The sequence below is a fragment of the Lissotriton helveticus genome, chromosome 2_1 (assembly GCF_964261635.1).
Source record: "Lissotriton helveticus chromosome 2_1, aLisHel1.1, whole genome shotgun sequence".
Classification (NCBI taxonomy): domain Eukaryota; kingdom Metazoa; phylum Chordata; class Amphibia; order Caudata; family Salamandridae; genus Lissotriton; species Lissotriton helveticus.
Window position 1 is genome coordinate 1732776575 of NC_136059.1, and position 14563 is coordinate 1732791137.

At 44.5% G+C, this 14563-nt stretch overlaps 1 protein-coding gene across 1 annotated transcript in view; it reads right to left on the minus strand.

Annotated features, from left to right (window-relative positions):
- The window catches only part of PLA2G12A (phospholipase A2 group XIIA), a 123682-nt gene extending 109643 nt beyond the window's left edge, over nt 1-14039 (minus strand). Inside the window, exons 1-2 of the mRNA XM_078676678.1 lie at nt 13745-14039; nt 12986-13631 (exon numbers count right to left, since the gene is read on the minus strand). Of these exons, the coding sequence (XP_078532804.1) occupies nt 12986-13211 (226 nt within the window). The 5' untranslated portion in view covers nt 13212-13631; nt 13745-14039. The remainder of the gene's footprint in view (nt 1-12985; nt 13632-13744) is intronic.
- Between the last annotated feature and the right edge of the window lie 524 nt (nt 14040-14563).

The following is a 14563-nucleotide window of genomic DNA, read 5'->3' on the forward strand; positions in this document are numbered from 1 at the left end:
CGGTAGATGCCAGTAATATTGGGTTAGGTGCTGTACTTAGTCAAGTGGTTGATGGGAATGAGAATGTCATTGCATTTGCGTCATGTCAACTCTCTTCTTCGGAGAAGAACTACAGCACTATAGAGAAAGAGGCCCTAGCTTGTGTGTGGGGTGTTAAACCTTTTTCCACCTATGTTTGGGGCAGAGAATTTATCCTTCTGATCACAAGCCACTAATATTTATCTGGAATGATAAGGGGTTAAGAAATGCTAGTCCTAGGTTGGTTCAAATTGTTTTCAAAACTTTATGATTTTAATTTTGTAATGCAACACATCCCTGGTGGTAAAAACTTTAAAGCAGATTTTTTTATCCAGGTGTCCCTTACAAGATTCTGAGTATGATACCGTAATTGATGACAAAGAAGTTGTAATCAGTCTGGTGGAAGGTTTAAGATTGATGGAGAGTGTTGTTTCTCAATCTGATTGGGTAAAAGCCTCAGCAGAAGATTACTCTCAAGAAATTCTTAGACGATTTATATCTGAGGGATGGCCAAGAGAAAATCAACTTGACAAAAATGTACTTCCTTTTTCCAAAGTCAAGGAGGAATTAAGTCTCGAAAACAATTTTGTTTTAGAGGTTCTATACTCATTCCTCCAACTTCAATCAGAGATAAAAGTATTGTTCTGGCCCACAAAGATCATGGGGGTATCACCAGTACAAAAAAAAGATTGGGGTTACATTACTGGTGGCCTGGAATGGATGTCAGTGTGGAGACTTTATTGAACAATTGTGTTGAGTGCACTCATGCTGAAAAGTCTTTACACACATCTAATTCTCCTGTATCTCCAGTCAATTTTCCAAAAACATCCTTGGGAGAAGCTAGGGATTGATTTTTTAGGTCCTGTTGGTGGTTTAAATCAAGGTTTCAGATTTATTTTAACAATTGTAGATTACCACTCAAAATGGGTGTCTTTCAAATTTATGAAGGATCTCAATACTGAAAATTTTATTACATTTTTGAAAAAACTGTTCAGATCTGAAGGGGTTCCTGCATATTTGGTTTCGGATAACGGTGTGCAATTTGTTTCACACGATATGAGAGATTTTTGAGTAATCTTGGAATAAAACATTTAACTACGGCTCTTTGCAGTCCACAGGGAAATGGTTTAGTAGAAAGAGTGAACCGTGTTGTAAAAGATTCTGTTCAATTAGCCATTTCTTCAGGTCTGACAGTACAAGAAGTAGTATGTGACAGAATTTGGTCATATAATAACACTCCCCATTCCACAACTGGAGTCACTCCATTTGCTATGTTGCGTGGGAGAGAGTCATTTAATGAACTTTCTCCAGAATGGGTTGTGAGTAAAACTCACTTTGGGATTAATGCTCCCAATTTGGATATAGTCAAAATGAAAGTGAAAAGTTCTCAACTTAAGTCAAAATCTAGATATGATGAGAACAAACATGTACAAAACGAGGAATTTAAAGTAGGAGACAGAGTCAGAATCAAAAGAACTTTTAAAGTTAAGGGGTCTAGATTTTATTCGGAAACAACTGTTGTTAAAGTAGGCAAACATTCAATTATGGTAGTAGGTGGAAAATGGTGGAGTAACAGAAATGTTGCCAGAGTGAGAAATTCGGTAGCATCAGATTCAGATTTTATGGTTCAATCTGATGATTCTTTCTATGGTCCATTCAGTCATACAGTTAGTTTGTCATCAAAAGCCAGTGACTTATCTGTTCTAAGAGATGTTTCAAAAGATAGTGGTCTATATGTTTCACAAAATTCTGAGTCAATTACTGATGCACATGTTGAGAATGATTCTATTGTTTCTCCAGAATTGTCTAGTTCTTCTATTAGAACTAGTTCTAGGTTAAAGTCTACACCTAAGTATTTGGAAGATTATGTAACTTGAATTTGTCTTAGATGTTGTAAGGAGGTGTGTTATATCTTATGTTCATTTATTATTCTGTTTATATTTTCATTTAATGTACCTTTAACAATGTTATGTTATTATTGCATCTTTCAATTAGATGTTGCCTAGCAGTTTAGAATGTTGGGCTCTGGCTGGTCAGTCTAAGCTGGAGCTAATCGAAAAAACACTCCGTTTGGATCTGAGTGCTGCACTTGCTTTAGAATAAATCTTATTCTTACTTATGATTACATCTTTTCATTTCTTGGATGTAACATCTTTATTTCTCATTTGCTTTGTGAGCAATAAAAAGACCTTTAAAACTTGTTATCTTGTCACATGTGCTCCGTTTTCAAAGACGGATGACAAAAGTTACTATGTTTTCCTACTCGCCAGAAAGGCCGAGTAGGACCTAAAAATAGTTCGACCTCATAAAATTTACCTCACAAATGCGAGCGGTCGAGTGGATTTGTCGAGCCCTGTTTATGAAATAAGTACTTAGGGATAAGGATGTTACCATTATTGGGTCCTTGCTCTCTCTTTTGTTTTCTACAACAATTTATCCTGACAGTTACGCCAGGCTCTGCCTAATATTTTTGGGGGTCTCTGGAGTATTTTTTCATGAATAGGACTATTGTTGGATTAACCATAGGGGTCTCTGTCACCTTATCCTGTAAATCCAGACTAGGGCACTCCGCCTGCAGACAGGCTTGGGCGTTCTTTTCAGAGCTCTTCCTAATCAGAGTCTGAACATAATACACCACCTCCAGCAGGGGGGACCCAATCAGATGACCTCGGGTGAATAATATTATCCGGATTAAAATCTAACACTCTCATAGGGTTCTTGGGCATCTGAGAGTCAGCATTCAAAGAATGTCTCCTCTTACTTGGGCCTGGTTCATCGTCTCCTTTATTGGACTCCGTAGAAAGAAGAGGAAGAGTCATCAAAAGGAGCGATCCTGTCAGGGGACTTTGAACCCAATGAATCTGACCGGGGGCGTTGCTATAGCCGTGATCCCAAACTAAAGGATCAGAGAGCTTTTCCAAGGCCTCCAAATGAGAACGTATCTTAGCCTTACTTTTCACCTAGCCCTTTGCAGGAAGAGGATAGCGTCAACCTGGTCATTCTCCGGGCTCGAATCGGACTCTGCATCATAACACATACATTTTTCCACATAAGGCTAATGTTGAGCCATGATAATAATTATAGAAATGGTCCCATAACAAATGAAGGGGGTAGGGGGAGAAGAGCGTAAGGCCAGGCTGGCCATAAGAAATTTTGAGTGTGGAGGGAGCCATCTGACTAAATGCACTCTCTATGGGAACACCCCTGATGACAACTGTTACAACCCTGACCAGTTTATGCGAGTCGGGGCATTTCAGGGTAACTGTTAGTTGGCACCCTCACTGCACTAGAGCCTCTGGGGAGATGTATTAACAAGCCTACATTGTATCTGCCCAGGGCAGGTACCTCTTGCAGCTAAAAAGTGCTGCGCTTCGCACATGCGCGCTGAGGTCAACAACATAGAAATATTATTACAGATGTCATTTGTGACCGGCGCAGCCAGCCCCCGCTCCCACTCTACAATACTCCCTCAGTGTTGAAGCGACCATTGGGGGTAAAGCGAGCATGAAAACAAAGTGATCTCGGCGTCCTAAAGAGAAATGGGTATCTAGCTGATTATCATAAAAAACAAGCATTTGCAATGCAATAGGTCTCGCATTCACGCAAATTTGAGCTCTTGCCATTGTAAAGACCATGCCATTTATTTATATTTTGGGATTTAAAACATAAATAAAAAGGCATTGTCATTTACAATACTAATAGCTTAAACTCTCTCAAATGCGAGAGCTATTGCATTGCAATAAAGGGACTTCCTCAACTGCTTGTTAGATTGTAAATGTAAGAGGAAGAGACCGGCCTACGACGTCTTCAAAGTAGTGATAAGTAGTGCAGTGAAGAAGATGTGTCAGTGTTGTAAATTACACAGACACAAAGTGTGAAGTGAAAATTACATATGATCTGAACTATAAACACTAACAAAGCGCTCCAACACCTTTTGCTCTGCGATTACACTGTTGCGGCTTGCGAGGAAGAGCAGGGAGGCTATTTCTGGCTCTCTCCGTGATTTGAGTGTGCAGTGTGGCATTTCAAAATGCCATTGCTAACTTTGGCCTAATAAAAAACACTCCAGCTGCATTAGGGCCCTGGCTTCACCTCCTGGTGCAGGGCGGGCTGTGCTTTATGGCAGGCATGGAGGGAGGGAGGGATGGTTGTTCTCGGCAGCAGCTCCAGCCTCGTACAGTGCCCCTGCTATTACTAGTGAGCGAGAGGCGCTGAGGTGGTGGTATTGGTGGTGGTAGTATTGATATTGGTGGTATTGATGGTGCTGGTATTGGTGGTGGTGGTGGTATTGGTGCTGGTGGCATTGGTGGTATTGGCGGTGGTGGTGGTGGGGGTGGTACTGGTGGTGGTATTGGTGGTGGTGGTAATGGTAGTGTAATTGGTGGTGGTGGTGGTGTTATTGGTGGTGGTGATATTGGGGGAATTGGAGGTGGTGGTGGTATTAGTGGTGTTGATGGTGGTGGTGGTATTAGTGGTAGTATTGGCAGTGGTGGTGGTATTGGCAGAGATGGTGGTATTGGTGGTGGTATTGATGGTGGTGGTGGCGGCGTTTATAAAACAGGCTTTTGAAAACAAACCCGTCAGGTGGCTTGAGTACGGATGACATGTAACAGACGTGCTGTTGGCAGCTGCAGCTCATTAGCACAGGATTATGTGCTAGCTGGAATTCGTATGACTTAATTTGCTAATCATTTCTTTTTTTTTTTTTTTTTGAAAACCTTTATTAATATCAAAGGAAGACAAATCGAGGCCCACAACCAAGCCGGCCGGCCGCAGTGTATAAAACAGTCAGGAGTCATCAGGCAAATAGTACATATTCAATCAATACAAAGCAGAGGCCGTACAATCGTAATAGGGGAGAAGAAATACAGAAACTAAAGGGCCAAAACACAGGAGTAAATAAGGCTTAATTTTACGATAAGGGGAGAGGACATATGACAGGCACACTCGCAATACGGAGGCATCCGACATCCCATAATCAACCACAACAGTAAGAAGGGGGCATGGGGCAAAATATCAGGGGGACAACACAACGCAGTCAAAAAATCAGGATATGTGAGATACAGTCAGCCCCTGAGCATTATCCTCGTAACACGCCCGCCACCCGGGACACCACCAAGCCAGAACAGAGGGATCGGAAGACAATGCATGAAAACCCGCCCGTCACAGTACCCCCTGGGACGCAGGAAGGAAAAAGGGAAGGGGGACTAGGTATGGGGGGGGAAGAGGAAGGGAAAGGAAAATGGAGGGAAGAAAAACAAACAATAAAAGGGAATAAGGAAATAAGAAAAAAGAAGGTAAAAGACACGCCGACACAGCTCCCCGTGGTGGGAGGACAGGAGACAAAAGGATTAGCGGTCCAAGTGGGGCATGGCAATCGGAAGGAAGGACAGCCGAAATGTAGCAGGAGGAGTAACGATGCCATACCCCCACCCGAGACACACCATCGGAGGTCGGGACAGACGCGGCCTCACGAAAAAGAGATACAAAAGGGCCATAGAAGCAGAAGACAAACAAAAAACAGAACCCAACCCACCCGTCCCACCCTGCACCCCTGTAGAAGGCTACGGCCTACCCTTCAAACAGCGTGCCTGTCGCCCTAAACCAGAACCCGAAATATAGCAAGAAGAAAGAAAGAAAAACAAGACAAAAAGGCCACAAAGGCGGAGAAAGAAAACAGGAGGGAGGAGCAGAATAACTATAATACAAACGGTAGGCCACAGCCCTCCGCCCAACCCGACAAGTACAATCAAAAACGGACCAGGACGACACCCCATCACATGCCACAAAATATTAGGAGAAGGGGACCCCCCACCCCTCTACGATCAGAGACAATTGTGCAACGAAATCGCATACCGGGAATCAAGCAGAAGTCGTACATTTCACCCCCAGCCCTTCCGAGCGACAAACCCCACCCACCACACGGAAATGTACAACCACATACTAAATATGAAGTCCGCATATAATCGAGTGGAATGGTGACTAGCATAGTTACGTGGGGGGTAGATAGATCGACAAGTGAGCAGTAGTCCAAATTGAAAGTATCGATGCATCAACAATCGAAGCACGAGCCATGAGAAACAGGAGTTCAGTTGCGCCACTGGAGCGGGCGAGGTGGTCCCAGTTTTAAACACAGGCAAAGTCATCGAAGCAGGCGCAGGAGGAAGTCTGTCCACAATTCCAGGCAACAATGTCGAACAGAGTCGCAGTACAGCATCCGAGTCCCCGGGGTCCGAACCTTGAAAAGCAGGGCGCCCCAAAGTCACCAGCACACTACACGATCTTCGACCAGTGGTGGAGACACTCAGGTCAATCGAGGGGGGTGAGGCAATGGAGGCATCGAAACAAGAGGGCGACAAGAAGAAACGGCCGCCCAAAATGGCGGCGGATCGTGGCGGACCCACCGAGACGCCCAGGGCGAGGGAAGCGTGCAGGGATCTGAGAGCTTCCAGGACATCTCTGACTGTCAGCTCACGCCCACCAGATCCGATCCCCACACAATCAGGCAACTCGGGCCCGCCGCCACAGGGTGACTCTCGTTCCAGAGGGCCGGCCGCCATTTCGTGAATCAGCCCAATCGCCGCCCACGAGGACCCCCGGAAATAACAGTTCTCAAATGTAGGACTTTACAAGCGCCGGGGGTCCCAGCAAGGGCGGCTTCGATGCCAAAAGGATGTCCGCCCAAAACGGGCCTCCGCCCGCACCAGCACCGGTGCCCCAAACAAGCGGAGTCCGGGCCCCGAGGACCAGGGCCGCCGGACAAAGCAGCGGCGGGGGGACCCCCTCTCAGAATCAGGTCCCGGGGCTTCTCACCCACGTCGGCCACGCGACCACCAGGGCAGGTCCGGGTCAGGATCGCCGGGATCTTCGCACATCGGCTCCCAACACTGGTTCTCGCTCTCGGCCGGGGCCGAGAGCCGTCGGATCCCACCGGCCAGGTCCCGGTCCAAGTCTCGCAGAGGCCCCGATCTCTCGGAAGCCAGAACTCCGGAGCCACTGCACGTCAAGACCCCGGGGTCAGATGGTAAGTACAAAACAAGCCGTAATGTTTCCAATTCCCCAAAAGTGTGCCGTCCCGGGGCAGGATAAAAGACAGGATAGGCAGTCAGGATGGAGGGCTGCGGGAGCCGAGCTAAAGGGCGACCATCACGGCCGCGAGCTAGGCTCCTCCCCCTCTGCTAATCATTTCTAAATACATTTTACTTGGGGTGTTGAAACAGACAAGATAATGCCGGGTTAAAGTGATTGAAAGCAGGCGCCCGTATTACGGTGTCCCTGTGCTGCTTAAAAAAAACCAAGTGGTTTAAGCTTAAGCAGCGAATGTCTGGCCTGAAGTAAGAGAAACTCAATAAAGTAAATAGTGCTTACAGACTAAATAACGGGTCCCATGTAACAGCTGAAGTAAAAAGGCCAATCACCATGGGAGGGTACAAATGAAGCCAAGGCCGTACTAAGGAGGGACTAACAAGCCTATTAATGAATCCGAAGGCAGCATTTAGGAAAGACAATGACACAAGCCAATGGAAAATATGGGAGGAGAGTGGGCACGGCTTCTCTCCCATACTCTACAACAGCAGTCTCGCAGAGCAAGAAGCGCATGCTCGCTGCCGCTAGGCTCGACCTAATCACCTTGTAAGCATAAGCCATGTAAATTGTGGTCAAAATATGCAATACACATTTACTAAAACCCTTATTAGAAGTGTAAATAAAAACACAGAATGGATACTTAACTGGCTGCACAGCAGCAAAGAAAGAGGGGCACAAAACGGTGGTTCAGGAACTTAAAGGGATAGTTATAAGGTGATTGGAGCAAGTGATCTGTGACAGTGTAGTTTGATTTTACTGTGTTTTAATTGGCTGCTGTCACTTTTACAGTAAAGATAGAGAAGCATAACCGGAGTCTCAAGTCCTGACATAGAATAGACACCCATAGGAAGTGGGATGATTGTGCTGACTTAAGGATCGTAAAACTGAATATAACAAAATGTAGTAAATGCAATGAACTAATGGATAACCAAGAGCCATGTTAGATATGTGTTATTGAAGATAAAAAAAACTGATTATGAAACCATATGTACGAGGCACACAATCAAGGCTAGAGTCAAATTCAAGGCACTATGCCTCGCCCACAAAGCCATACATAACAAGGGCCCCCGTAAAATCTGCGACTTGGTGGTCTTATATGTTCCCAACAGATGCCTTAGATCATGCGCTGAACAGTTACTAAAAACAACTAGAATCAAAAGATCCAGATGGGGTGGCAGATCCTTTGTACATCGGGCACCCAAGCTGTGGAATTCACTTCCATTTGAACTCAGATTTCTGGAAACTGAATCAATCTACTGAAAAAAGATTAAGACTTGGCTGTTACAGCAGTGCCTTTGAACTCACCTCTGGTTTTGCACCAGATCTGACTTCCAGCGCTGGGAACATAACATGTATTACCACTAAAATTAGGTCTTGTGGGAATTGGTTTTCAAATAATTAAGCATGATATTTGTGGTTGGGCTGAGGAAGCTTTATATTTAAAAGTATTAATTTGTCCCCACCTTAGCCAAACTGCAGGGCCAGAACCCGTATCTAGCAGCACGCACCCCTCTGTCACTGTAGCTTCCTCTTTAACCACCCCCTTTCTGAAACTATGACCACTACTTCATGGAACCAAGAAAGCAACTGCTGCCGGTACAGACGGTGGCAGGGCAGTGATATTCTCCACGCCCACAATATAGTTTATCCTGAGCCATGTGTGCTCCACCGACCAGACAGAACAAGATATCACACTGTGGCTGATAAAACCAAACACTGCACTCTGGCTGTAGCAACACTGTAGTCTAGCTGCAGCAACTAGACTAAACCAGCAACTGTACATTAGCCTTGATTGCAAATAGACACCAAAATCAGACAGGAGTTGTTAAAGAGGAGCTGTGATACATACACAAAAATTTGTGATGATGTAGTATCACTTCCTTAAGTTACAAAGCAGAGTTACTTGATTTCAATAAAGCCTCATTTATTCTTTAAATTAGTAACACTGCCAGGACAGTTCCGTTTAATTATTGTGAGAGATAAAAGTGCGAGCTGAACTAGACGATCTAACTCACAAAGCCCTACAACGGTAAAGCTTGACGGCTCAACCTCACTATCTCTTGAAGTCCAACCCCAAAGAGGTAATACTTGGCAATTTAATAAGCTTGCAGTAGTATCCTCGCTTGTGTGATTCCATGAAAAACAGCAATACTAGTTTCAAGGATTGCCTTGTTGTGCCAGAGTACCACAGACAAGAGCAGTGGCCAGGACAATCAGGATTCTACTAACATAAACTAGTCGGAAGAGTTCAATATTAGAGTCAGTCCAGAGGTTCTTCAACTGCGAGGCTCCATAAGATGTATGCAACTATGTAAGCTTAAATTATACAGCCAACCCGCCAACATGTCAGGAACATAGAGTTTAAAGTTAGCAAGTTACACGGTGGTGTTGAGATGTAAGCAGATTCTAATGTGGAGCAGAACACATGAGTATCTGCAGTGTTGGTCAACATCAAAAACGGCAGTTGTGTATGGTACAACAGAAAATCTGTTTATGTGCACCAAAAAAAAGGCAATTCAAATGATATTCAATTTCTTTTCTTCCAATTGTGTGGTTGCGAGGTTTAGCATTTCAATATATGTGAGGTTGTAAACAAAAAAACTACAAGCACTGTCACTGCCAATATGTAAGGCTTATAACTAAAAATGTCTCTTTGGTCATTAGTCATTTTAGGCACTCGGTATTTATCATATATTCACTCTGTCGCTCATCCTTGCATTCATTTTCCCCCATTGGGTCATTCTTGTATTCACCCAATCACACATCCACAATAAAACAAAATCAACAAGCACATGAAAGAAACATTAAAAGAATATATATATATTTTTTTTAAAAGAACATCCCACTTGTGGCAGGTATGTGCTTTGCTTGAAATAAATATATAAAAAGTACGTCGAAAATTAAACATGGCATCAAGCAGGCATATTGCCATGGTACTGAGCATTATGTTATTGTTTTAAAAGTTACAATATGCCCTCCTCCCCCACATAGTTAGGAGCAAAGTGTCTGCGAGCAATGCTGCACTGTGTACAATACCATCCAAAGATGGCAGTTCAGTAAACATCACACTAAGGAGCATCAAGAAAGGTATTTTGCGGACTAGCCGTGTACCAATCCAAAATGACCAAACTAATATACAGATCATACCAAAGGCATTTAACATAAACTTTCCTTATTAATTAATCGGGTCTAATGTCTTGAGAATAAGCTTTTAAACACAGCAACCATTAGGCATACACACCATAATTTTACAAGAGTACACAATTACAGTTGGTAAAACAATATTTAAACCATCATAAAAGAGCATAAAAAGATTCTCACAGGGCACATTTTCTATCCTAACATTTATCAGAGCCCACTACAGTGAACTGTGAGATTCCATGAAACAAAATACTCATCTACAGGCATTAACATGATGAAATAGCAATCCACCTATTGGTTTTAACATATGCTTTCACAATAAATAAGTCAGGCCTACCAATTAAAAGATCAGGCATACTGGACCTGCCACAACTTTTGCCAATGAATCGATCAAGCCTTCGGCCTTGATGATCACTTAAGCGTACTTTAACACACATAAACTTTCCCACAAGGTAAATAAATGAGCTATTTTTCAGCGGTAGCACACACTTACTGCCCAACGTAAAGCTTGTGTGGGAGCAGCACCCTGGGCCCTAATTTTATTGCAACCAAAAACTTAGATCACCCTAATTTACCTTATTAGTTCCACTCCATTGCTCTTGCTATAAAGAACACCCTCCTCAACATCAGGCCCAACATAAAATTTAACAGACTATTAAAATAATTAACTGGAACCACTCAATAACTGAGTTATAAATCTGGGAAAAGTTAAAGGGTTTTATTACAAAATCTAAAAATTAGGAAGAGTGGAGTAACGTAAGGTATAGACAGTGAACGAGTGAGCATATGACCCACTGGAGGATTGAGCATTTAGGATGGACCAGGAGAGACTAGGACAAAAAGGCTATTTCCACATACCATACGGAGGACAGATGCCATTGGACGCTCCACCAGCCACTGTTACGATTGTGTCTATATGGCATAGATTGTTCAGAGTAATGAGTTGGGTGAAGAGATTCACACTTACAACTCCCCTGTGGGTGGGAAAGAGACTACACCCCGTACCGAATCTCCCAGATTTTAAACAATGGGATTTGATTGGACTCCCTGTACTAGAAGATCCCCAATGGAGCATAGGAGGACTCCCCGCTGGAACGTCAATAACTCGACGGACATGACTTAAAAAATACTCTCTCACTTACACCACGTTAATGAGGGATACACCACGAGAGCTGATACAGCTGAGGACAAGATGACATAGGGACGTATGGGAGCTAGAGGATGTGGACTGGGGAGATGCCCTCCAATTGCCGAGGGAAGTGGCCTTTCAGCCAGACTGCCGGAAAATATGACCTTTCACGGAGGGAGGTACACATACTTTAGCGGAAGCTACAGGAGTACCTATAGCATTGACAGCACCAATGACATTGCTGGGCATTTGGCAAGATTCCGACAACATCCTACAACAAATTCCTGATTAACCTAGGTTACATGGTAGCAAAGAGAGACATTGCCTGGAAATGGGGCAACGCAACCTATACGAAATTATATGAATGGGTGGAGGGAATAGAATGGACGGGGTTAGGAGAAACGTTGATATATACGAGGCCAGGGGATGTACCCAAAAATACAGAAAAGTGTGGGGAGGATGGGCAGCTGGGACCTAGATGGTTGGTCAAGGAGGGGGCTATTATGTCAAGTGGTGAACGTATAAGACGTAGTAAAAGTCCCCTGGGGAAAGCGAAGACACTCGGACCCAAGTGCATTTGACCTAGGCACCCGCTCGGACTTCAGAGGGGCAGTGTCCCATCACCATGGAACTGTGCATTGTACCTGGATGGGATGGGGGAGGGGATATGGCTAAGCTTAACCTTACGGTGAGTGCTTCATTTTCTGTTTTGCATGATAAAATCAATAAAATGTTCCCCAAAAAAATAGCTGTTTCTGTAACGTCTAGACCCACAGTGACATTATTTAATAACTGCCTCACAACTGATAGACTACAAAAAATAAACGTAGCTGGAATGCCGGGGTCTAGCTTTGTCCATAGGATTCTCATACGGATTCCAAGATGTTACAAACAAACTCAATAAAAAAAGGCACACTTGTCAAAACAGATAATCTAGCATCCATTCAAAACCACTGAGGCAACCAGCCATATGTCACCCTACCACGTTTCGCTGCACTAATAAGACCACCAACGCATCACTATCCCACAATGTACGACACTAACAGTACAGCATATCAGAAACACCTCCAACAGCATTAATACAACCACCCACCTCCAACTGATGACATATGGCAAGACATTTGACCCCAACACCAATGGCACAACATATTTGCCAGTCCATTATAGCCACATGTTAAAGAAAGCACTTGCCCAATAACACATCCAGCCACACAAACCCCATCCCCTCAGCTTTTATGGAAGAAACATGACCACCCATACGACCACGCAAATTCCATGGCTGTAAAATAAAGACATATTTGGAGTGCCACCACCTTCAGTTTAAATACAACACAATCCCACCTCAACTGACAGCAGCAGCCACCCAGCATTGCACAACCATTGCCACACGTTCATCTATGTGCCCCGCTCACAAATACCATGACACTAACAAGGCCAGCCATCCTCCAGCCTGCCTTGTCAACGTCACAACCACACATCTAACTCGGAAGTGATAGTGCCATCATCTGCAGACAGTGTCACCATGGCTCCAACATTATGTCCTAGTTAATTCTCTTCCCCCAAAGTAATATAAAAAAACAAAAGGCGGACTACAACACTGTCCACTATTACCATCGTTGCACTTATAGTGGCAGAGCCCGTCATCCCCTCCCAGGAGGTCCAGAGCAGCATTCAGGTACATGTCGATCTTGTGGACTCCGTTGCGAATGGTTTTGAGGGTCATCCTCCAGTCGGGGGTCTGGGCTGCTTGTTGTTCTTGGCAATACACTGGAGACAAAGACCACATATCACAAGCTAGGAGAGCCGACAAAAGCAGCCAAAGCATGGTGCCCGACATCAGAGACAGACACGAGGCTTCTGACAACAGGAGCGTTGCTATACTATATGTACTCCAGTGCCAGTAAACTGTGCCTAACCAATCAAGGTAACAGAATTGTGAAATCCGGTCTCGGGAGGATAGTCGCTTAATCCGGGTTGCAAAACGGAACACTGTGCTCTCTGCGCAGTAAAGTAGCTGCTATGGGGTTGATACTCCTACACATACCGAGTGCCCTACTAGGAAATCCCTTGAGTTGTCGCTAAATTGACGGTTTCCAACTTTTTATACGACCTCAGTTCTGATACATCTGCAACTTCAGCCGGTCAATAGGGAAATAGAAAATTCCGTCTTGGTGCTGGAAAGTCTTCTCGGGATGTCCAAAATGTTGTCATATATACTGTAAGGCACAACTGAACTATCTAGAAACTAGAGGTGTACCTGGAGGCTTTTGACAAGGTAGGACAGTGTGTACTCTACATGCCCCACCCATGGATGGGTCTCCAGCAGATTACGGACTGCTCCAAAAGAGCCACCGCTTGTTCTCCGGACGCCTCGTCACTCAAACCTGCCTCGTCACTCAAAACTGCAGGGATGACTGTGTATGGGCTCAAGTTGGCTGATGCCCTCCTAGGCAAGAAGAAAGTGAAAGCAGACTTCCGGATAATCTGAAAGCAGCAGGCTAACCGAAACTAGCTGTTGTTTACCTACAACAGCGCTGTCAGTGAAAACTACCGTTTCGGGCGGAGACAACAAGCAGCAACGTGTACGAATCAATTTTCAGAAAGCGGCGTTTCAGCTGTGCTGGGCTCGCGACTTCCGCCTTCTCTCTCCGTTGCTGTACGATATGACGTCACACGCCGGCACCTAGGGCTACTTACTTCTGTTGAGCGAGGTGGAGCCCAAGTCAGAGTAGAGGGTGTGTTAGTGAGGGAGGAGTTGATTCAGAGCGGTAGTGGCTGTCAGGCAGCCTGTGGCCGAAGGCTGTGGGTAGTGTCAGCGAAGCTGTATGTTCTTTTTTTTTTCTATGGAAAGCTTCTCCCTGACTCGGCTCGTCACAGCGGTACAACAAGCCTTTACAAAGTCAATCGGTTTCGCTTTCAGGGCCTAATATTTATTTATTTATTTATTTATGCGTTTTTATATAGCGCGGACTTTACCCGAAGGTGTCAGAGCGCTTCACAATAGGAACAGAACTGATACATGAGAACATTACAAGTGAAAAAATTACAAAAGCAAACGTTTGTGATGCTATGCAGCATGGCTAAAAGCAGAAAACAAAAGAGCATATGTTATGTTGTTCCCTTTTACCTTCCTCTTCACTTTTTCCCTTTTAGGCCTCCGTCCCCCCCTCGCGCGTCCCCTGTCCTCGC